This window comes from Amia ocellicauda, chromosome 4 (genome assembly GCF_036373705.1).
Source record: "Amia ocellicauda isolate fAmiCal2 chromosome 4, fAmiCal2.hap1, whole genome shotgun sequence".
Taxonomy (NCBI): domain Eukaryota; kingdom Metazoa; phylum Chordata; class Actinopteri; order Amiiformes; family Amiidae; genus Amia; species Amia ocellicauda.
The window spans coordinates 46222867-46247641 of record NC_089853.1 but is presented as its reverse complement, the minus strand read 5'-3'; the positions used below and the strand labels follow the sequence as shown (position 1 = coordinate 46247641).

Sequence of the window (24775 nt, the reverse complement as noted above, 5' to 3'; positions counted from 1 at the left end):
ATTTAGCTGTACCGAAAATCACAAATATATGCACCCTTCATGCCCCAGTGCTCAAACAGCTGATGAGTCAATCTGCAGGGTCAAGATGTAAAATATTCATGACAAGACTTCAATCATAAATCATGAAGGCTTAACTCACAATTCAGTATAGCATTTTTTTGGGGGGGTTGGGGTACATTTCTCATCTGACTCTTTAGTAGAACTGTAACTAGAGAATACAAAGAAATTACATCATTTCAGCATCAACAACTCCTTCTACTAGGGTCCAGGGGGGCAGGGAGCTCTGACAATGGGAGATGTTCCTCTAAGGAAAGAAAACAAAGGGAACCCGCTAGTAGGAAAGTCCTGAAATGTTTGTACCTCAATGCCAGGAGTATAAGGAACAAGATGTTGGACTTAGAAGCCACAGTGCTGGCATGTGACTATGATGTTGTAGGAGTGACAGAAACATGGCTTACAGAAAACGATGGGGATGAATACAAGTTGATACACATAGTTTAGGAGAGACAGGCAAAATCGAAGAGGGGGTGGGGTAGCATTACATGTGAAAAATGGCATTGAGGCAGAAGAACTAAAATTAGATCCCAGTAACAGAACAGAATCTTTGTGGCTGAAACTTTTGGACAAGAGATATGGAGGATTAGCGGTAGGAGTGTGTTACAAACCACCCAACTCAGATATAAGATGTTGCATTGTACAGTGTAATCAGGACTGCATGTAGCAAGGATGTGGCTGTTATAATGGGGGATTTCAATTTCCCAAACATAGACTGGGAAAGCCCGGTTGGGACTACAGAAGCAGAAATAGAAATGGTTGAGATGGTAAATGACTGCTTTCTAACTCAATTTGTCAGGGAACCAACCAGGGAGAGTGCATGTATTGACTTGATCTTTTCAAATGACCAAGATAGAGTCAGGGGGACAGTAGTTAGAGAACCAATTGCAAATTGTGATCACAATATGGTTAGGCATTCTTTCAAAAAAACAAGGCCCAAGTCTAAAACAATGGTCTATAATTTCAGAAAAGCAAACCTTGAAGGTATGAGGTGGCACTTAGAAGAGGTAGACTGGAGCACATTGGATACAGAGTCAGTTGAAAATGGATGGGTATATTTTAAGAATATACTACTTGAGGCTCAGGAGAAATTTGTACCAAAATTTAGAAAAGTGAGCACCAAAAAACAGTGGCCAAAATGTTTTAATAGAGGTATGCAAAAAAATATCAAGGGGAAGAAAATGTTGTATAGTGCATACAAAAGGGATGGAGACGAAACAAAATACATAGAATATGTTGAGCTGCAAAGAGATCTTAAGAAAGGGATCAGGAAAGCAAAGAGGGAAATAGAAAGAAACATAGCTCTTGGAGCTAAAACTAATGCAAAGAGCTTTTTTCAATACTACAACAGCAAGAGGACAATAAGGGAGGAAGTGAAACAGATAAAGGGCAAAAATTGAAGTATCTTGAAAAACGAACAAGATGTAGCAAATGTTCTAAATGAGTATTTCACAGAGGTTTTTACAAAAGAAAAGACAGATAACATGCCGTAGGTTAACAATCAGTCCAGTCAAACCCTAAGAGAGATCAGGATAAATGAGGAGGAGGTACTAAAGGGACTAGCAGAATTAAAAACCAACAAATCACCTGGGCCAGATGGGATATTTCCAACAGTACTTAAAGAAATTAGGGAAATTATTTATAGGCCGCTAACTCAAATATTCCAAATGACACTTAGAACAGGGGATGTGCCAACTGACTGGAAGACAGCAAATGTCATACCAATCCACAAGAAAGGGGACAAAACTGAGCCAGGAAATTACAGACCAATCAGTCTCACCTGCATCACCTGTAAAATGTTGGACAAAATGATTAGACAGAAAATAGAGGAGCATCTTAATGAAAACCATATTCTTGGAGATAGTCAACATGGGTTTAGACGAGGCAGATCATGTCTTACTAATTTATAAGAATTTTTTGAACATGCAACTGCAGCTGTAGATCATGTGAAAGCATATGATCTGATATACTTAGATTGTCAGAAAGCTTTTGATAAGGTTCCACACCAAAGACTGATCCTGATTGGAAGCTGTAGGCATTCAGGGTAATGTAAGTAGATGGATTATGAACTGGTTGCTGTATAGGAAACAGAGGGTGTCGATTAGAGGAGTTGCTTCTAACTGGAGTGAGGTTGTTAGTGGAGTTCCACAGGGATCAGTACTAGGGCCTTTGCTTTTTCTAATCTATATTAATGATCTGGACTCTGGGATAGTTAGCAAACTTGTCAAATTTGCCAATGATACTAAAATAGGTGGCTCAGCAGATACAATCTTAGCAGCACAGGCTATTCAAAGGGACTTAGATAATATTCAGTTGTGGGCCGACACCTGGCAGATGAAATTCAATGCAAGGTATTACTTGCAAGTAACAAAAATGTCCACTATAATTACACTATGGGAGGAATAGAACTAGATGATGTAACGCATGAGAAAGACCTAGGAGTCTACGGGGACTCCTCACTTTCTCCATTCAAACAATGTGGGGGAGCAATAAAAAAGGCAAACAGAATGCTAGGGTATATTGTCAAAAGTGTAGAATTGAGAACAAGGGCAGTAATGTTCAGACTGTACAATGCGCTAGTTAGAGCTCATCTGGATACTGTGTACAATTCTGGGCTACACACTTCAAGAAGGATATCGCTGCTCTAGAGGCCGTTCAGAGGAGAGCAACCAGACTTATTCCAGGTCTGAAGGGAATGTCCTACGTGGGGACTTGATCCAAGTCTTCAAAATCATGAAGGGCATCGACCACATCAAACCAGAGGAGCTTTTTCAGATCAGAAGGGACACACGCACCCGGGGACACAAATGGAAATTGGGCTTCAAGGCATTCAAAACGGACAACAGGAGACACTTCTTCACACAGAGAGGCGTCACAATCTGTACAAACTCCCCAGCGATGTGGTAGAGGCTGAAAGTTTGGGAACATTTAAAAATAGACTGGATAGGATCCTTGGATCACTTAGTTATTAATGGACACCAAAACGAGCACGATGGGTCGAATGGCCTCCTCTCGTTTGTAAACTTTCTTAAATTCTTATATTCTATATTCTTAAACAGGTGCAAAATCAGATTTTAATGGAATAAAGGAGCAATCTATCAGTCTACCAAACAAAACTTTTCCAGAACTAAAATGCTCTTTCTAAATATATTTACCTCTTTAGTGAGATTCCCATTGATTTATCACATTAATAACATATTTCTGTCTTAACAGTGTAGATTACACCACCTCAAAAGGATTTACTGTTTGCAATAAAGTCCATAATTTATGTATTGAAAAGACTAAACGGGGATAAAGAGGTTCAGCATTAACTATATAAAACTTTATTTATTTAGTTTTGTTTCCTTAGGTTATAAAAATCAAATACACATAACTTCTAAATCTCATAATTACTAAAGAAAAAAAGGATAATAAAACAATGAAGGCTGATGGGGACAGTCTTCAGACTGACTGAATGATTGACGGCAGCAAGTAGCCAATCACAAACAGACACATCTGTAAAGGACCTGCCTCTTTTTGAAGAAGGGAAATGTGAAAATTAATAGATCTACACCTATTCAACAGCCGTGATTTTATACGCAGACATGAGAAATTTCGATAGACAACGATGCACGTAATTCTCCCTTTTTCGGAATCATAAAATCGAACACATTTTCCATGTAATTCCAATGAATCATCCTTATACTCCTATTGTGGTTCAGACTAATCTCTAAATAGGGGTGACAGAAAAATAATAACATTATTTTTTGCAATTTATTATATGTTATTGTATAATAGGAACATTCACCAATATATTTATATATATATACACATATAATAATCTTATTAAATATATGTATTTTGTATCTGTTTGAAGCTGTATTTCTCAATATTGTACTGTCTCCCCTCAGCGAGTTCAGTGGTGCAATCCCTCAGTCCCGGAAGCACTCCGGCGGGTCTTGGTGACGCTACACTCGGCGACATGGCGCAGCCCCGTAAGTAACCGAGAAGAAACCAGAGCAAGAAAAACTAGCATTACATCCACATTGTAACAGAAAGCTTAATACGCATCACTACATGTTGTAGCTTTGTGTCAAGAATTCATTTATTAATCGCGGTTTAGCATATCATGTTGCGTGCAGGTATGGCTGAAGAAGCACATAAGTTCTGCTGTAGCTTCTGTTAAAGTACAGTCAATGAAATGCTTATTTGTATTCACTCAACGTACTTCAGATACATTTGTAGCGTGCACACACGTGTAATTAACAGTGCAATAACTCACAATGCCCCAGCGTGTTTGTTCAGATTTAGTTTGAAGGACCGCCTCGCTGCTGCTCTACCGACTATTGCATATACGTGTACATTGTTGCGGTGGGGAGGCAGAGCCCTAGCATGTGACAGCATTGAATGCGACCTGTATAATCGTGTGTGTCAAGTGTATCTACCTAGTACCGAGTAATGCACATGCAGTTTAATTTGGACAAGGTGTGCGATCCCAGCTCTTTCCGCTCCGTGCCTTATGCAGTGCAATAACCAGAGGTCCACTCTGGGTAATCAAGTGTGCCTGGTGTCTTTCTGCAGGTTTGATCTCTCTGGTCTTGTTTGGCCTTGTGCTGGGCGCTCACAGCCTGACACCGTCTTATCACCTCTCCCCTACGGATGTGGCCAGACTGGAAGCCTTCTTGAACCAGCCCCTAACGGACCTGGAGTCGGCCTACTACTCCATCGTGGGGCTGAACAAGTTGGGAACCCGAGTGTCCGATGAGAAGGTGAGGGGCGCAGTGGTTCTGGTGATCAGAGGCTGCTTTGACCTCTGAGGATATTTATCAGAGCTTCTAAGTTCACTGAGAGACGCATCTGCATGAAAACAGATTAAGTGTTTACCCCATGTCAGTGCCAGATCACACCTAATGAATGCAGGGTTAGAGTGGACTGGTATATGATAAGGATAACTGTAGATCTGATTTCTATCCTAGGTGTCTTTTTTTTTTTTTTTGTCTGTGTAATATTTACCCTCAATCTCTTCTCTATCCAGCATGCTTGCCAGTTCCTGAAATCCCAGCTTGACCACAGCAGTATTGACTCACTGTTTTTTGCGGCGGAGGCCAGTCAGGCGCTCTCAGGCTGCGAGGTAAGATCAGCTCCCAGTGTGCACCTGTAATGCTGCATGTATACTTTGATAAAACATGATTTTAAATATGAAATGTACACAGAACCTCCCCCTCACTCTCTGCAGTTCAATAATGCAAGTGCAATTATATCAATTGCATGGCTTTGGTGTTGCTATTTAAACAGTGCATCTTTATTGAGAAGACAGCACAAGCAAAGTGATATGAGAATGAGTGGGGCTTTATCTGATGTCTAGCTGAATTCCCCTGCAAGATTCATTCTTATATAAAGTATACATTAGTACAGTGCAGGGTTGGGGTCAAATCCACTCATTCAGTTCCCTTTTTAAACTCATTCCAAATTCGTTTTTTTCCCCCACTGACACAAGAACATCTACTGGAATTGGAACTGAATTGAAAGAAAAAGGAATTACAAACAGAATTGGAATGTAAAAACTGGAATTGGCCCCATCCCTGGTACAGTGGCTGTAGAGTGTGCTGCAGACTAAGCCGTGTCTCTCTATCCTGTCCAGATCCCAGTGTCCAATGAGACCCGCGATATCCTCCTGGCGGCTGTGAGTGAGGACTCCACTGTGACGCAGATCCACCGCTCAGTGAGCGCACTGGCCTCTCTGGGCCTGCCCCTCGCTTCGCAGGAAGTTGTCAGTGCCCTGGCTACCCGCATCACCAAGGAGGATAATGTCCTGGCGTACGTTTCTCTGCCCTCTTCAGTGCTCTTCCCTTAACAAGATGCACCTCAGAAATAACTGTCCTCATCAAACACTACTGTGGTTCTCTTTGCTCTGTACCTCTGACAGATCACTTATCAACATCATTTGTTCTGTTAAATATCAGAGTCATTGACCACCGGTTGAGGAGCTGGTTATAAGACGAGTGTGCTTCTGTCATCCAAACATTAAAATACCTTTGCAGGTATTTGTAATGTATACTGTAGCTGAACTGTAGGTGGTGCTGCAGACTAGTTCGGAACACCTTTTATCTATTACTGAAAAGACAGGATTGCAATGCACAGAATTCAGCAATAGTTCCCACACCCCCAACCCATTTCAGCAGTTTCGGGATGTTTTGGATGTGTGTGTCTAGTCTGATGGTCGTGTCCTCCCCATGTGCAGGATTACACTGGCGCTCCAGACGGCCTCTCGTCTCTCTCAGCAGGCCGAGCTGGGGGGCATCCTCGAGGAGATAGAGGTGAGTGAGTCAATATATGTGTTTATATATATTTTTGAACAATCAAACAACTTTTACCGATGGCCCTTGTTCTAAATTGTAATATTCCAGTCAGTAAAGTCACCCACCATTGTTTTAAAACCGTATTTTCAGTTTTTTGGATGCTACTGTCCTCACTGTGTCTTCCCCCCACCCCTCAGGATCTGGCAGCCAGGCTGGATGATTTGGGCGGGGTGTACCTGCAGTTTGAGGAGGGGCTGGAGGTCACAGCCCTGTTTGTGACCGCAGCCTATGCCCTCTCTGACCATGTGGGAATGGAGCCCCCCCTGAAAGAGGTACATTGCTTATCTTCCATGCCTGTAGTAAACACTGGAAATGAAAGACTGCATGACTGAAAATAAAACATTGAAGGATGCAAGATACATGTACGTGTTTTGTTCGGGTTCCTTTGCCCTAACAAAAATAGTCTTGTATAATTGGAACTCCTACAGTTCACTATCTGTTATTGTCTTGCGAAATTGCAAGCAGGATATTTAAATAATTTGAGCAGCTACTGTTGCTTCATGTTTAAAGTGCTATAAATGGAGTTTATTGCAAAACACTAGGAGGATATTTTATTTTGTTAAAATAACTGAACTGATTCATCTTTACATGTGGGTTTCTCTGTCCTCCCCAGGATCAGGTAATCCAGCTGGTGAACTCAGTCTTCAGTAAGAAGTCTTGGAGTTCTCTCGCGGAGGCCTTCAGTGTGGCCAGCGCTGCGGCTGCCTTCTCCAACAACCGCTTCCACATCCCCGTCATTGTCAGTGCCCAGGGCCCTGCCACCGTGTCCCACAGACAGCCAGTCCTGCAGGTACGCCCACTCCCTTCACACTGAGACTCCAGATGATCTGCTACGCTTGATAATGTCCCCTGCAGTCGGCCCTGGCCAGCTGCTTACGTGTTCTAGGTTGACCGTTAGAACCTTATTGGCCATGCGGTTTCCTCTGAATGTTGAAGTAAAGCTGGGGTCACACTACACGATACAACCCGACCCGATTTTGATAACTGTGGGCAGCTCATACTTAACGACTATTTTGCACTGAATTTGTCTTGTGTCGTGAAGTAGCGCACACAAATACAGGGGGTCACATACTTCACGACTGATGTCAAACCCTGTGTCGTGGGGAGCTCCGACACAGCCTCGAAACTCCCCACATCTCACAGAAACACACGTTGACATTTACAGGTCACGTTCGTGAAGCGCAGATGACCGCAATTATGCCTAGAACGCAACCACAAGTCACTGTTTGTGTTTGTCTGTGCGGACAAACACAAAAAGCGTAGAGAAAAGAGGATGTGTGAAGACATGTCAGGGCAGGCGAGGGCAGCCTGTCTACTCTGTGAGAGCTGAAGATGATCGCAGACCTGGGCCAATTACAGATACTAATTGGTATTTGAAAATATTATTTTCCATGTATTACAGTATTTTAAAATAACCTACGCCGAAACAACCATTGGTAGTTGAAGTATTTTAATAAATACTTATGAAAATCTTATTCTCCTGTCATGTTTATTCTTCCTGTTTCTTTTCTCTTCTTCAGTCAGCTCAGCTCTCATTGGTGGCTGATTACGTCACCCTCCACGATCGGTGCTGATCTAGTCGTAAATATTGAACGTTTAATAAAATCGTAGCGACTCCAACAAGCTTACGATCGGATCTGAGGGTGAGCGAAGGCATCGCAGCCAGTCTCTCACTACACGACCATCAGCAGCGGGGACGTGGCCCGACCAGGTTGCTTGTCGTGACGATCAGTGACGATTTGTCGTGAGGGCCAAGTCGGGCTCAGATCGGGCTTAAAATCGTGTAGTGTGACCCCGGCATAAGTCTTCCATCAGAAAATTTAGGAGTATGTTCTGCACCATAGGCTGGGTCTGGGGGGAGCCACAAAGAATGTTAAAACCTGTGTGTTTGTCTCAGCTCCTGGTCACCAATGTGCTGTCCCAGTCCCTGACCTCTGCCAGTGTCCAGGCAGAGTCCGCACGTGCCGTGTCCACCAAGAGTGTTGTCCTCAACCAGGCACCCTTCACACTCCGAGAGTAAGTATCTCACAGCCCACCCACCTTCCACAGGTAGGGATACAGCTGCGCTTTTCCTTTGGTGGTCAGCAGTACATCCATTCGTAAACCCTCGTTCTTGGTGACAGATCTGCCTTTGCCTAGTATTCAGCTGTGACCTCTGGTTCTGTTATTGTTGTACGTTCTGCTTTCTGAAACTAGACCCCATTTGGAATATACCTCGGCAGGTTCAGATAATTACCTGGGTCCTCATCTCTCTCCAATTTAAAGGATTGGTTCATTAAGCAGTAATAGGCTATTGAAGTTGTCACTGTGTAGTATTTCAGCCTTGCAGCAGAGTAAGATCACAAGAGATCACTGTGTTTGGTGGAGCTCATGTGTTTTTTGACCTTACTCCAGACAAAAGTCACAGTTTAAATGAGCCTCTCATCCCACTCAGGGTTTACATGATTTTAGTCTATTGAACTCGAGACGAGCTGCTGTTTACCCGATGTCATGCAAATTAAGGGAAAGCAGTGAATTAATATGTAAATTAGCTCTAGGAACGGCTCTCATGCTGTCTTTGCAGTAACATCCAGGAAAGGGTGGTTTCCATGTGTGAAGAACAATAATCGAGACGCATCACCAAATCCATGGCTGTCATGCGACTACATGTTCAAATGAAACAGTGTACAGTTTTTTACTAATCACTACTGGAGCAGCAAGCCATGAATAGAAGTGTTTAATAAAGTTAGGATTACAACACAATGTACAGAACTGAACAGTGCATAACAGATCCACAGCAATATAGAGAGCATAATGATAATTGGGGGGGGGAAATAGAAAAAAACAGCTTCTGCATTGCCATTAACCTGAAATACACCCCAGTGCTAACCATGAAATGTCCATCAGCAACTTACTTTACCCTAAAACCACAATAAACTGACCAGTTATCTTTCACTTTTATAATGTGGTCATTGAAGTATATATATGATTATCTCAGTAGTATTTACATGTGGGTATACATGTGGAAATTGACTTTTTCTCCAAACGTGCACGCACTTCATCACTTCACGAGCTACAAACACTTCATGTGAACTCCCTGTCTGTCTCCTCTTTGCCTTGGCTTTCTGCTTCAGGGAGAGCTTTGAGCTGAACTTCATGGACAGCCAACCAGCCAGCGGTTACTACGAGTTCACAGTCGCTGTGTCCGGGGACAGCCGCTTTGTCGCAAACCAGGTGGAGGTAAGTGTGGTTGTGGAGTTTGCCGTCATGACTGAGAATTCCTCACTGTGATACACAGGGAACTAAATGGGTTCGAATACTGTGAAATGGTTCTGCTCAATGTGTTTGTGATGATATTCTGAAACATCACGTGGATAGGATAGTAAAAGTGTCAGTCCCATGTGTGAGATGAAAATCAAACCAAAAAAAAAAAAGAGATGTGTATCCAAATAATTTCCTGAGTTCATATGAAATTTTAACTTGGAAAAAATACATTTTTAGATAGTGCCTTTTAAAACTTTCTCAAAACACTTTACAGGCGGATAAAAAAGGGAATTACAGAACACTAGACAAAGGAAGCTAACTTATATCAAGTTAGCTGTTTTCAACTATCTACAATCAAATAAGAAAATATTGAAAAAAAAACAAAAAAACATTGGATTTGAAAAAGACCCTGGTCCTGGTTCAAAAATCTGACCTATTAAATGACAATTAGACCTGCAATTCTAATTAAATGCTGGTAGCTTGTAATTGTGGACTTCTGGCTTTAAGTAATGGATGAAGTGGATAATTGTACAGCAGTACTATGCGGTAAGTTTCATCAACTAAGATCCCAGTGGGGGAAATGACTGACTGTTTTAAAAATAATATAATGAATCACTTTATCAGGATTTTACTTTATGGACAGGCGTGCTGGAGAAGGGGTAATTTGTCTGTATAATAAGTAAATGCGGCAGGCTTTTGAAAAGCTGTAAATCCTGACAGGGGGAGTAGAGACATTTTGTACCAACTGACCTTAAGTCAAGCTTGATTCACAAGACCATACTTTTCCATGATAATGACAGTGTGCTTTTGCCTCCTGACTTTCAAATGGCTTTGGCCTGTGACAGTTATTACAGCCTCGGTTTAAGCCATCTAAACTGAAAGGGGAAGGTGACATTTTAATAGCTTTTTAGCAGGGTCTTCTCTCCTTCTCTGTCTTGCCTGAAGCTGGCAGAGCATTAAAGAGTTTATTTTTTTCATCGTCCTGTATATATTTATATGCTCGTTCTTGGCATTGCATCTTGTAAGCGTCATCATAATGATACTAGAATAAGAATGATTATTGAACTTCAAGTTCAAGTAAATTAATTCATCCAGTTTCCAAAGTGTTAATCCTGCAGAGTAAAATTTCTGGCAGGGGAAAGTGGGGCAGGTCAGTTATTAAAGGTGAAAGATATGACTGTGGTGTTAGAAATGAGGAAATGGGGACAGATGGAGTATTAATTGGAGCATTGTTTTCTACCATCATTATGGGGACCTACAGTGAGGGGAAAAAAGTATTTGATCCCCTGCTGATTTTGTACGTTTGCCCACTGACAAAGAAATGATCAGTATAATTTTAATGGTAGGTGTATTTTAACAGTGAGAGACAGAATAACAACAAAAAAATCTAGAAAAACGCATTTCAAAAAAGTTATAAATTGATTTGCATGTTAATGAGGGAAATAAGTATTTGATCCCCTATCAATCAGCAAGATTTCTGGCTCCCAGGTGTCTTTTATACCGGTAACGAGCTGAGATTAGGAGCACTCTCTTAAAGGGAGTGCTCCTAATCTCAGCTCATTACCTGTATAAAAGACACCTGTCCACAGAAGCAATCAATCAGATTCCAAACTCTCCACCATGGCCAAGACCAAAGAGCTGTCCAAGGATGTCAGGGACAAGATTGTAGACCTACACAAGGCTGGAATGGGCTACAAGACCATCGCCAAGCAGCTTGGTGAGAAGGTGACAACAGTTGGTGCGATTATTGGCAAATGGAAGAAACACAAAATAACTGTCAGTCTCCCTCAGTCTGGGGCTCCATGCAAGATCTCACCTCGTGGAGTTTCAATGATCATGAGAACGGTGAGGAATCAGCCCAGAACTACACGGGAGGATCTTGTTAATGATCTCAAGGCAGCTGGGACCATAGTCACCAAGAAAACAATTGATAACACACTACGCCGTGAAGGACTGAAATCCTGCAGTGCCCGCAAGGTCCCCCTGCTCAAGAAAGCACATGTACAGGCCCGTCTGAAGTTTGCCAATGAACATCTGAATGATTCAGAGGAGAACTGGGTGAAAGTGTTGTGGTCAGATGAGACCAAAATCGAGCTCTTTGGCATCAACTCAACTCACTGTGTTTGGAGGAGGAGGAATGACCCCAAGAACACCATCCCCACCATCAAACATGGAGGTGGAAACATTATGCTTTGGGGGTGTTTTTCTGCTAAGGGGACAGGACAACTGCACCGCATCAAAGGGACGATGGACGGGGCCATGTACCGTCAAATCTTGGGTGAGAACCTACTTCCCTCAGCCAGGGCATTGAAAATGGGTCGTGGATGGGTATTCCAGCATGACAATGACCCAAAACACACAGCCAAGGCAACAAAGGAGTGTCTCAAGAAGAAGCACATTAAGGTCCTGGAGTGGTCTAGCCAGTCTCCAGACCTTAATCCCATAGAAAATCTGTGGAGGGAGCTGAAGGTTCGAGTTGCCAAACGTCAGCCTCGAAACCTTAATGACTTGGAGAGGATCTGCAAAGAGGAGTGGGACAAAATCCCTCCTGAGATGTGTGCAAACCTGGTGGCCAACTACAAGAAACGTCTGACCTCTGTGATTGCCAACAAGGGTTTTGCCACCAAGTACTAAGTCAAAGGGGTCAAATACTTATTTCACTCATTAACATGCAAATCAATGTATAACTTTTTTGAAATGTGTTTTTCTGGATTTTTTTGTTGTTATTCTGTCTCTCACTGTTAAAATACACCTACCATTAAAATTATAGACTGATCATTTGTTTGTCAGTGGGCAAACGTACAAAATCAGCAGGGGATCAAATACTTTTTTCCCTCACTGTAAGATGAGGCATTAGCTGCTGATGTCAGAAGGTTTTCCCTGGGCGAGGGGATGGCACTTTTCCTGATTTATTGAGTGGCATTAATACTAATTGTCTTAATGATTCCAGGGTTCTGACACTAATGAGTTTGCCACTGCAACCCACAGAAACCTATTGTAGCAGTTTTAACTCCTGCTGAGGTCTTAACACTGAAGTGTCTCTGTCTTCAAATGCATTTATTCACACATTTATGATTGTCTTTTTGCCGTGCTTCACCCATTCAGATACCTTTATGAATTAGCAGATTGCTAATTAAGTTATAGTGGGCCAAACAAAATATTTTGGGTTTTAGGCATAGCTTTATTGGTATGCTAGTTCTTAAAATAAAAATAAAAAAAGCTACAAAGAATAGCAAGCCTGTAGTGCAGTGTAAATAAGACCACTGGCGTTGGCCACATCTTCATAATTGCATTTATTTTCCCTTGCAGCTGAAGGTTAAAGTTTCTACTGAAGTGGGCATCACCAATATGGATCTGTCTGTCGTGGACAAGGACCAAAGCATCGGCCCAAAGACTACCAGGTCAGGCAATATGCATTTTCATATTCGCCAATACTCAACCATCCTCATTTTCCAGATGTTGATTTCTCATTGTATAGTGGCCATTGTGTTTTTCCCCAGTAAAACTCAATCTCCTTCTGTTGTAAATATCAGTTCTGTTTGGTTTTTGACTGTTTTCTCCCCCCCATTTTGTGGTATATTTTATCATTTTATTTCACTTTAGAGATAGGATTGAATTAAGTTTTACAGCCCCTGGAAAGGTTGAAAGACTCCTGATTTATTTACACCCTGCACTTGCCTTCTGTTAGTCCCATTGATTTTAAAATCTCTTGGTTTTTCCTAGGGTGGAGTATCCCAATAAGGCGAAGGGCAGCTTCACTGCAGACAGTCACCAGAACTTTGCGCTGTCCTTCCAGCTGGTGGATGTGAACACAGGAGTGGAGTTGACTCCGCACCAGGTACAGAGCTCACACAAGTGTCTTTGATATGGTGGACAGGTTTTGATTGAACCCCCCCCAATGATGCTGAATGTTCATATCCTGCCAGTGTTCTTTTCAGGATTTTGTCTTTGTGTGTGATTCCCCCACCCCCATTCTAGACCTTCGTTCGGCTCCATAACCAGAAGACTGGTCAGGAGGTGGTGTTTGTTGCTGAACCGGACAGTAAGAACGTGTACAAGTTTGAGCTGGACACCGCAGAGAGGAAGTCTGAGTTTGATTCCATGTCTGGTACCTACGCACTGTACCTCATTGTGGGGGACGCAACTTTGGAGAACCCCATCCTCTGGAATGTGGCAAGTCCTCTTTTAATTCATGCAGCTGTCCTTGAATCAATGTACCTCTACAGACGTAATACATTTTTCTTTATCAATAAATACATTTAAATACATTTTTAGTTATTTATTCTTCAGACCTTTTGATAGTTTGGCTTATTCTGAGAGCATCGCTTCCCATGGGAATGACTTCCTAGAAAAACAACAGATCTACTATCTGCAGTCAGACGATCCTAAAGTGACATAATTACTCTTACTCATAATTGTACTAATTTGTGTCTCTACTGGCAAGTTAATTGGAAGGACCTATTTTTTTTCTTCTAATAACCTTGGCATTTGTGACAACTTTTGTACGTAATTGTCCTTTGTACGTTAGTGTGACTCTTTTTGGGTTTTAAAGTCAAGCAACCTTCTGGTCCTGAATGCCAATGTAGTTTAAACACCACAAGAATATTTTTCAAATGTTTTCTAGTTTCTAGTTTAAGTGGTTTTTTTTTCAATTATATAATTATTGTCTGAGAACTTTTTGAAGCCATTTGATTATATAGAATCAATTTTAACATATTTTTTTCTCTCTTCACTCATTAGGCTGATGTTTTGCTGAAGTTCCTGGATGAGGAAGCACCCTCTGTTATACAATCCAAAAACCTCTATGTTCCCAAGCCAGAGATCAAGGTACAGACGCCTACAAACCCGCTGTAGTGCAGAAGCTGCTCTTTTATAATTCCCTGCCTTCCTTATCAAGAACCTCTCACGTTACATCCGGCTCCCAGAAGGGTTCTGACCCCTCGGCTGCATGATTGCATACTGCCATATTTAGAAAAGTGTAATTCCCCCCTCCATGGATCATGATTGTAAAGTTTTAAATCCTCAACTGCGTGAGTAATATGAAGTTTGACATTTCAACATCAAATGTCAAGAAAGAAAGAATATACTGAGAGAGTGACGTGGAAAGGAAACCAGAAGAATACCTGTTTCTTATGGATTGTGTCACTTCTGCTGTATATTAATCATCAGGTCGGTTTTAGCCCTTCTGAACTCCAGGGTCTGTCCTTGTCCTCTTAAATCAGAGATCATCTCTCCCTCCCTGTAGCAACAGCTGCTACAACATTTCAGGGTGGCATTAAAATTATTAAATTGTACGCGGTGAATTGTCACACAAAGTGAATTTAACATGAGTTGTTTGTATCTATCTGTAAATGTGTTCCTCTCCTGATTGCAGCATTTGTTCCGGGAGCCTGAGAAGAAGCCACCGACGGTTGTGTCCAACACCTTCACAGCCCTGGTTCTCTCCCCCTTCCTGCTGCTCCTCATCCTGGTCAGTACCACGAACCTTCATTAGCAGAAAATTTGCTTGGACTCAATCAGTGGAAAAGTCGCACGCCTGCGCTCACACGCTATTGGAATGGCTCACTGGACTCTTCTATGCAACCCCCCCTATGGTTTATTCTCTGCAAAGTTTCACATCTGAAGAAGTCCTGGTGGTCGGAGTGAACTGTTCACTGACTGAATGACTCATACATGAAGTGGAACCATCGAAACTACTGTGCGCCTGTGTTTTGTATGTCATGGGGAGCCTAATGGATCTGTATTAGCAGCCAGGGTTTATTTTGCATTCCACCTGGTAGACGTGAGAGTGAGATAATCGGAGCAGTGCAGCATGGGCCTAATCCTTGGGAGTGGAGTATTAATCCTTGAATGTTATTAATCACAACATTGTGGTAATTCTTTGCTTTCCCCCCTTTCTCTCTAGTGGTTCAAGCTCGGTGCCAACATTTCAAACTTCAGCTTCTCCCCCAGCTCCATCCTCTTTCACCTGGGCCATGCGGGTGAGTGCCGAGCCTTTGCCAGCCCACTTAAACAGTGTTGACAGTGAATAGTAATTTTACATTTACGTTTTGCATTATGGTACGCATCTGATCTGGACTCCAGTTAATGATGGTGGGTTTTTGCTGGGTAGAAGGAAGAAGCCTCCGAAAAACTAAATCTTTAAATCAGCAATCTCTGTTACTTAGCTGAGATTAATTTGCCAATAAAAGTGATGTGTCCCGAGTCCTTGGAAACTCCTTGTAATTAAATGAGAATAGCCCTGGAAGCCAAGCCTCCTTTAATGTCCCTTTGATGACGTCTAATTACAATCTAGTACTTATTTTCCATGTTGATGACCAATCTATCTAATTGAAGATCTTCTTGCTTTACTAGAGATGGTGTATCCAAAAGCAAGTGTCTTTCAGGATTGAAGCCTTTTAAGTTGTAGATTTTATTTATATTTCTGAACCTCTTGGAACCATTCACCTATCAGTTTGCACGACAACATGAAAAAAAGCACTCCCTAAGGAAAAGGGTTATGATCAAGTAGTACCATACTTTGTTTTCAGGTGTTCAAGGAAGAACACACTGAAGTTGTGGAAGGAGTGTGGATTATCTGTCTGGTTATAATGGATGTTGTGTGTGTTTCAGCCATGCTGGGACTGATGTACGTGTACTGGACTCACCTCAACATGTTCCAGACCCTCAAGTATCTGGCCATCTTGGGCAGCCTTACGTTCTTGGCTGGAAACCGAATGTTAGCCCAGAAAGCAGTGAAGAGGTAGGCCAAACAAGTGGAGCTTTGTGATCATCGACCCCAAATGAACAGATTGCTTCTATATTAGAGTAGGAGACAACCTTTTCATATTACAGTACTGATCCTGTTCCAGGTCACAGGTAATATAATTGAATGTGCAGAACGGAGTGTGTTTGGATGCTGTGTGAAGCAGAGAATTTTTTTTAATTGTACGGTTTCTCACAGGGGCACAAGCAAGATCTGGTACTTTGAGCATTACTCGGACTCTCCTAAGATTAAATTCAAGTACCTTGTTCAATAGAAAACCTTTCTGTGCTCTGCATAGACCTAGAGAGACTTGGACATTGTTCACTAAACTAAATTTGAAAGAGAACTCCCTTTTCAAAATGGCCGACCACCGTGTAGTCTTGACATACTCCAAAAAGAACAAGGGAGATTTCCTTTCCTCAAATGCTTCACCAGCTTTAACCGACTTGTGGCTTGGGTTTATTCAATCTGTTTCCCTGTCATCTCCTTTTTACCTCCAGTGCTTTGTTCTCCTTAACCCTGTATCCCTGCCTCTTTCTTCTTTCTCTCCTCCTCTTTCAGGATTGCTGCAGAGCAGAGTTGTAGATTGGCAAAGTATAGGAGCCTGCGGTAAAGAGGGCTTTTTACAGAAACAAAGTTGCAGTCTTCTGGGCTGAAGTAAGGGCTGAGTTTGCGTTCTGTGCATCATCACGCCCCCTTCCTCTGTATTCTGCATGCTTTTCACTGTGATCTTCACAACCCCTTCAGACTGAACTTGCAGTGTGCAGCCACGCAGATTTATTTATTCTTCCACTTCCCCTGCATCTTTTCTTGTTCTTGTTCAAGTTAGCCAATCGCAGCTGCAAGCAAATTTGAGGAGGAAGAAAAGAAAACCTATCCAATGGTGTCTTAGGCTCGTGCCTTTGATTCAGTAGTGGAGTTTCTCAGTCCCTGTATTGCTCTTAAAGTACTGAAACACTGTCCTGCATAAATTTATGTTCTGACCTGCACAGCACACGGTACACTGGTCATGGGCTTTTTTTGTTGTCAGTCCTTGTTTACTCAAGCAGCAGTTACATTGTTACAGTACAGATGCTCTTGGCCTTACTTTAAAAGTTCCATAAGGCATTAACATCTTCGAGTTGCAGAAAAGGCATATTATAAGGAAGCAAAAAGTACTACAGTGTGCACAAGGATACGAGAGTCGTGTTCTTGTTTCCCATCAGATACTCGTGGCATCGTGTTACTTCTTCAGTGTTTTTTTTTTCATGTTGTATAAACATTATGTACTGTACACACACTTACACAAACAAAACCACATTGTACAGTATTACAATAATATATATATATATATATATATATACTGTACAGTATGTTTCCAACTTGCATACAATTCAGGTTAGGCATGGCTTTCTGTAAAGGAATGCTGACATATGTTGGGGAGCATCTGTACATCTAAAATAATCCAGTGAAGGTAACCCATCTGAGTGTCTCCAACCCATCCATTATGTTGTCTGCATGTCCTTGTGTGTCGCCTGCTCGTCCTATTCTGTTCTGTTCCTGCCTGGGGGGGTACAGAGAGTCCTGTCAGTTCTGTTCTGAGTCAGGTGTGAGATCCCCTCCCTGTACTGTTAAGTCAGTGTTGCACCTTGATAGATAGGTTTAATGAGGGTTCCCACAATTCTGGAAAGCAGCCAACGTATGTTGAAATGCAAAAGCACTCGGCAACATATGAAGGTTTTGAGGATCTGTTTGTAAGGTGGGAAGACAAGCCTATCCACTCTGGCATGGAATGGCAGTTAAATGTTAAAAAACATTGAGGAAAATTCTTCTTCCAGGATTGTGGGAATCCTCTTTAATGGTGGATCCATTAAGTTCTCTGTTTTTTAGAGTGCATGAAATACAAAAGGATAACCGACCACAAGACTTACATTTTCAAACCTCTTGGCCCGTCATGACAAGCATCCAAATGAGTGTCCGGAGTTACTGTGCAGTCTGATATAGCTAACAGTCACTCATGCCTAGCTGTGCTCCAGTCTGATGTGTTGCATGTCTTCAGAAAATGGCATTCATGTTTTCCCTTTTTTTTCCTCTCCAGAAGCGGAAATCCTTCATAATACAAAAGAGGTGGAAGATTTTGAAGAATTTTTTTTTTTTTTTATAAAAAAAAAAAAAAAAAAACGTTTAAGAAGAGGAAAAAAAAAAAAATGATGTTTTGCTGTTCAGGTTTTTGTGGGATTGTGAGCTCCTGACAGCCTGCTCTATTGCATGGGGTTTGAATCTCTTGTCAGATGGGGTGTGAGGCAGTGTGGGACATTACCCTTTCTACACCAATGTTTATCAACTTTTTACAGTCCTGGCTGACTCGTGTGTTTGGTTTCTAATTTTTGTTTGTTTTATATTTCTTTCTGTTTTGAGTTACGAGTGTATAAATTCTGGAAAAATTATAGTGGATTTTTAATAGCAGTTGAAGTCAAGGTTACACTCTGGACTACATTATCTGACCTTAATATGAATCATTGTCAGTTTTTCTTTAGTTCATGTGCAGTGAAATTGATTTTTGAATCCAGCAATTAAGAACTTCATATTCACTGTAAAACCACAGTGTAAATAAAAGTGAAGAAATCAGAATTACGCAAAGGGTTTTAACCTGCATAGGGGTTCTTCTTTGCTGGCATTTGTAGAGCTATTGGTTACTTTGTTATAATGAATGTGGAAGAATATAACCCATTGAGTTCATGGGTTCATTTTTATTTTTGACATGTTTTTGTAACAATATTGTACATCTGTGTCCATCTCTGCATCGAGACGAAGCTGTGAATACACTAATGCATTGAAAAATCCACTATTTCACTGCCATTCAGAGCAGTTCTCTTATGCAGTACATGTGGGAAGGCATTTTTTTATTTTGTATTTGATTGTTGACATCATTCTTTAAATGATGAGACCCAGTGTGTGGCACAGCCGTGTTTGGCAGCTTTGAGTAGCTGGTGCATTGTATTCAACTCCATCGCCACCTGCCCTCTCCATCTGCCAATCTTCCACAAAGCAACGCACCACCTCACCTCACACCCCCAGAGAACAGGGCGGCACAGGGCTGTTGACCAGGAACCCGGCAGATCAAAAGAGAGTTTTGTAATTAAATGGAAATAAAGGAAAAAACACGAGGGATAAAATCATTGTATTTGTGTTTTCTTCCTCAGAAATGTGCTTGTGTGTGGTGGATTAGTTTATGGCTGGTATGTTTCCATTGTGTCGCCCAATGACACAAACCATCACAGATGCTTGCCAGCTCCATAATCTGGGGTTCAGGCTTATTCGCACATGACTGGTGTTAGTCTTGACCATTAGGGCAAACTGGGATTGGACTGTACTGGACACTTACTGCTTGACAATGTTATTCAGTATGTACATGGTTAAAAGATGCAACAACCAGAAAATGCTGTCAAAAGTTTATTTACAGAATTATGTCAGGTAAGACTTTCAAACGTGTCTGCTGCATACTCTTAAACCTTAACTTCGATAGAGCAAGAGCAAAATGTATTGGTTAATCAAATGTTATTCGTTTGTAAAACGTTGCAGATCTCCAAGCTGGACTAATGTGTTTATGGTCAAATCAAATTGCATACTATTCAATAACTACAGTTGTAGAGGTTGGTTAATGGGTGATCCATAGGTCTCCTTGTGTTGTCCCCAGTCTGGCAGCTGACCTGTTATTCTGCGGAAACAGACCATGTCAGTATTCCTCCTGTACAGACACTCGTAGCATTGTGGGATAACAGGGTGGGGACTTGCTTGAGAAATTCAAAGCTGCAATGAGGTTACACTAGTCGAATTTCTAATAAACTATTCTTCCAATAAAAATAAAAATGTTAGTTTCTCTAGATAGATTGTATATACATTCAGTAACATATTTGATGCAAGGAACTGTGAATATAACGCATGTACATGATGGCAAAATGTGATTATTTTGAGTGCACCATTCTCAGGAGGCTTTGCTTAGGCCCACGTGTTGCAGGGAGTTACCTTGGTCTGTCCAGTCCCAGCCGCCCCCTGTATCGCTGCTTCCTCTCAATAGTGGTGAGAGCCTGTCTGTAGGTGTCTGCATACATGCCTGTCTGTCGTTTAGCAGTTTTCATAGTCGTCTCTGAGCTCTCTTTGCTGTGTAGAAATACAGGACATTGCTTTAAAAGTTAAACTGAAGACCAACATTTGATGGAACCAAATGAAATTACACCTCTCAGTTTAATTTAGTGCCATAATTCAAGAAGTGTACTTAAGGTTTTGGGAGCATTGATGGTAAAGGATCTCTTTGTTCTATTCTACTTTCTCAGAATAAAAAAACTAAAGCATTGCAAAAAATGTTTGGATATGAACTGTTCCATTTTTTGTAGTTGTTACACTGCATGGCTCATTTAGACTGACCTTTTATATCCAATATTTGTAGGAGAAGTTAAATAGTAGGCTCACCCCAGCCGCTTTCCCATGATGGTCTGAAGGAACTTCCTGGCAGATATCTGGCCCAGAACCTTCCTGTAGCTGTTTGTGAAGATAGCATCGGCGTGCCTTCCTGTTCTGAGAGCGGAGACCAAACGGGAATGAGTTAATTTTTCTTTGCTCTCACCGTGCATTTTATTTCACCGATTGTGGAAAGGATTCACAATGATTGTCATGAGGGAAAACGGGAGGACTGGAATTGGAAAGGGGATGCTTGTTAAGGGAGACAATTCACTGGGCAGTGTATATGGACAGAAGACTTACCGCTTCTCTGTGATGTCCCTTTGGGGGGTGCTGTCATTGGCGACCTGGCTGTGGTTTTCTGTAGAGGAGCTCACCAGGATCGAGGCGGCTGAGGCCTTCTGACCGAACCTGGAACAAAAGAATAGAGAAAACCTTTCATATTACTATTATTATAGTAGATGCCCATTGCCAGGGCTACTTACAGTTTACATAAGAAACATTTCAAAGGATTACAAAGTGCAGTCATACAATTAGTAAAAAAAAAAAAAACCTGTATTGCAGGTATGTAAAGTAATACCAGACCATTATACTTCAGGGCTGCCATCAAGTGATTCTATTTGGAAGTTTGGCAACAGCCTATGACCTAGGAAAACTAATTGCATTGACACTTGACTATGCATTTTGTGCTGCTTTTCCCAGAACCTCTAAAACCATCTGCATTGCAGCACGTAAAACCCAGAGTTAGAACATAAGAAAGTTTACAAACGAGAGGAGGCCATTTTCCCCATTGTGTGCATTTGATGTCCATTAATAACTAAGTGATAAAAGGATCCTATCCAGTCTATTTTTAAATGTTTACAAATTTTCAGCTTCAAATCCTTCACTGGGGAGTTTGTTCCAGATTGTGACAACTCTGTGTTGTGAGTCTAGAGTCCTTCACATTGGCTCTTGTCCCCTTGGATTCTTGTTGACATCCACCTTAGAACAAGGGATTGTCTGTCTGCCTAATCTGAACAACACTAAGGCACGCAAAACCACACCAGTGTCAATGAGGCTGAAGGATGGCACTTGTAAATAGAGATAAATGGACAATAGAAAGAGTTTACACCTGCATGCACAGACAAAGAAACTAACTCAGCAGCATTAACATCACAAAAAATTGAGTGTGAGCCCCAAACACCTGATGGATGTGTGATACAGCAGTGTGTGTGCACTGTACTCTCCAGCAGCGATGACTAGTTCCTCTTATGGGATGAAGTCTTTGTGCTGGTTCTACATGTGGTCCTCATTACATTGTGTCCCAGTTTTTAGGCCAATTTAGGCTTCAAGGATTTTTCCCTTTGATGCGTATTCTTTGTTTATTGCAACAATTTGAGTCTTATTGTAATTTTAAAGAACTACCATTCATCATGAGCTGAATAAAGTGTTACCTCATCATCAGTTTGTTGTAAAATAAGTGCCCTCCTGCAGCCTGTATTTGATAGAAATTGATATGACTTGCATGCAAATCTCAGCATTAAATCACAACCGCCACTCCTCATTTTTCTGAATTTGTAAAAATAGCAGTAAAAGTAATGGTGGTGGAAAAAGATTAAGTCAATTTTCATTCAAAAGTCCAGATTTATAGTTGGTACCCTTGACTTGCTTTGATACAATTGAAACCGTAGATTTAGTGAGGAAACCTGTACAACTGTCATTTTAGAAGTTCCACTTAAAATGACTGACTGATAATTGCAGCCGTAGGATAGTGGAAGAGCTGAGCAGAAGTGAGTGGCAGTAATTGCTCAACCCACCACTGAGAATACCACACACCAGGAGGGTTTCACTTCATCTGAGGTTCAGAGACAAAAGGTGCAGTGAGTTCACTAAAATCAAGTCACTGAGCCTCTCAGTAAGTAAGTAAGTAAGAAAGGCCCAATTTAAAGAAATCCCTAGAGTTATATTTATGTATTTTAATGGAAGAGCAGTAATAATTATTTTTGCGAATCCATTCAGACAACAAGCTATCAGCCGTTTCTCAATGTACCACTTTAAACCCTCCAGTCTTAAAATTACTAGTCATATTACTAATATACTAAGAAATGATGGGTTTAAATCAGGAAATGTTTTCCCACTCCCAAATTCAAGTCAGTTCCCTTACACCACCATTGAGAAAAAAGTTGAATGCTATTAAAAAAATAATACTGCAAATATTAAACATTTGAATATAAAAAGTCTAAATTACTAAAAGTTTAGTCAATATTAACTCATATTTCTACTGGCTTAAAAAGCAGTATGAAAATATGTTTTGTTTTCTAAAGTTAGTATTTTTACAAGAAGTAGCTCAGCTGTTTGTTCATATGTATATGTTGCAGAGTTATAATGAAAGTGTTATACGTTTTTTTTGCTATGCAGGCGCTAGAACACAAATCCCAAATCACTTACCTTAATGCTGGGTAGTGAGATAAACACGCTGTTTGCATTGTGAGGCAGCAAAGCACCAGCAGGACACATTTCTCTGCCATTGTGGGGGGTTTACAGAAGAGTAAAGCCACTGTTTCCACAATACTGACAAAGTTGATCTGAAATGTAACAAGAGTTTTAGCAGAGATTTTGATGTAGTTACAACAACAACAAAAAAAACAGCCATTAACTGTAACATTAATATCAAATATAAATACAAATGTATTTCATAGAAAGAATGTAAGCAATTATGTATACCTCTATAACAATAATAATAGCAATACCTATGTTAATATTGCTTTATTGAAAATAAATACAATTTGAATGTATACAAAAATATCCTAATATTCCAACTTACCTTGATAAATAGCAAGTGTGTTTTGAGAAGTGGATCTTGGTTTTCTGCTCTCGCTGTCCTGGGCTATTGTGAGAAAAGCTCACTGTTCTCCACTCTGTAAAGTGCAGCTCATTTTCATCTTAACAGCCTTTCCCCACCCAGGAGGGGTCAGAACAATGCCAGCTGTAGCTGTAGCACAGTGTGGGACTGGAGCTGCTGCGATTGACTGGATCACATCTGTTCTTTCTCACTTCCAGTAGCTCTTTTTTAAAGCCCAGCGAAAGGGACAAAGGTGACGTCGTACAATATCTGTTTAATTCTGATATCATCTTCAACATCGCGTTTCCCTTCTCCCAGAGGAGGATGTCGTACCTCCTGTCAAGTTGACAGTGAATAAAAGCGGGGGTATCAGGAATGTGTGCATCATGGAATTATCTCGAAAACATTTGGGCTGTTCAAGTTCAAGTATAAATGTAAATTAATGTATTACCTACATGTGTATGCTCAAGGTCCCCAAAAAAGAATGTTGTACATTACAATCCATTATAGTATTTGAAAGGTACAGTTTTAATATAAAATGTAAAATGAAGCAGTTATTGTTAGTTTAGATTAGTGGTTCTCAAACCTGTCCTGGAGTACCACTTACCCTGCTGTTTTTTGTTCCAACCAAGCTCTTAATTATTTAATTGAACCCTTACTTTAAGTAATTTGATTACATTTGACTCTTTAAATTGTGTAACTGATAAAAAGTTGGATCCTTAATATTTTCCTTAAACAATTTTATACTTACCCCTACTGTTAAAAATAATTAAAAGGCCCTGATTTAGAAAATTATTAGTTCAATTAAGGGATTAAGTAATTGAGAGCTCGGTTGAAACAAAAACCAGCATGGTAGGTGGTCCTCCATTACCGGATTGAGAACCACTGGTTTAGCTGATTTGTTACACAGATATTTTGGAATTTCATGAAAACTGAAAATCATTCATACACATGCATTTTTCGTTCTATATATTACAATTGTTATGTTTTTTAAAGCTCAGGATGCCATCTCGACCACCCAAATAAAACCTCTTAGCTGCTGAAGTGGATAATATATACCAAAGGTATATGAAGTTGGAAAAACTTGGCATTTTATTGTTTCTTAGTCTCCATGAGAGGGCAAAATCAGGCACGAAT

General features: G+C 40.9%; 2 protein-coding genes across 4 annotated transcripts; one reads left to right on the top strand and one right to left on the bottom strand.

Moving 5' to 3' along the window:
• Window positions 1-3969: 3969 nt before the first annotated feature.
• rpn2 (ribophorin II) lies at window positions 3970-19535 on the top strand. Of its 3 annotated transcripts, none has more exons than XM_066702568.1 (18): window positions 3970-4028; window positions 4615-4802; window positions 5069-5164; window positions 5675-5850; window positions 6275-6350; window positions 6530-6664; window positions 7006-7182; window positions 8290-8408; window positions 9506-9611; window positions 12945-13036; window positions 13359-13473; window positions 13614-13808; window positions 14376-14462; window positions 15010-15105; window positions 15541-15616; window positions 16248-16377; window positions 16942-17037; window positions 18458-19535. In XM_066702568.1, exons 1-17 carry the CDS (start codon window positions 4016-4018, stop codon window positions 16991-16993), a joined length of 1929 nt encoding a protein of 642 aa, XP_066558665.1. In that variant the 5' UTR covers window positions 3970-4015; the 3' UTR covers window positions 16994-17037; window positions 18458-19535. The 3 variants fall into 3 exon arrangements, with proteins under 3 accessions (XP_066558665.1, XP_066558668.1, XP_066558667.1); XM_066702570.1 differs by lacking the exon at window positions 3970-4028 and adding an exon at window positions 4044-4175; XM_066702571.1 differs by lacking the exon at window positions 16942-17037.
• A 270-nt stretch (window positions 19536-19805) lies between these two features.
• On the bottom strand, window positions 19806-22255 carry ghrh (growth hormone releasing hormone). The gene is made up of 5 exons (XM_066702881.1): window positions 22251-22255; window positions 21121-21228; window positions 20830-20934; window positions 20386-20520; window positions 19806-20077 (listed from the first exon to the last, which is right to left on the bottom strand). The coding sequence occupies exons 1-5, from the start codon at window positions 22253-22255 to the stop codon at window positions 19999-20001; spliced, it is 432 nt and encodes a 143-aa protein (XP_066558978.1). The 3' UTR covers window positions 19806-19998.
• Window positions 22256-24775: the final 2520 nt, after the last annotated feature.

Coding starts and splice junctions, on each gene's coding strand:
- ghrh (XM_066702881.1), bottom strand. Junction 20,935..21,120: donor AGGGACATCACAGAGAAGCG/GTAAGTCTTCTG, acceptor CTCCGCTCTCAG/AACAGGAAGGCACGCCGATG. Junction 20,078..20,385: donor CTGGGACTGGACAGACCAAG/GTAACTCCCTGC, acceptor CTGTTTCCGCAG/AATAACAGGTCAGCTGCCAG.
- rpn2 (XM_066702568.1), top strand. Junction 13,809..14,375: donor ACCCCATCCTCTGGAATGTG/GCAAGTCCTCTT, acceptor TTCACTCATTAG/GCTGATGTTTTGCTGAAGTT. Junction 14,463..15,009: donor TTCCCAAGCCAGAGATCAAG/GTACAGACGCCT, acceptor TCCTGATTGCAG/CATTTGTTCCGGGAGCCTGA.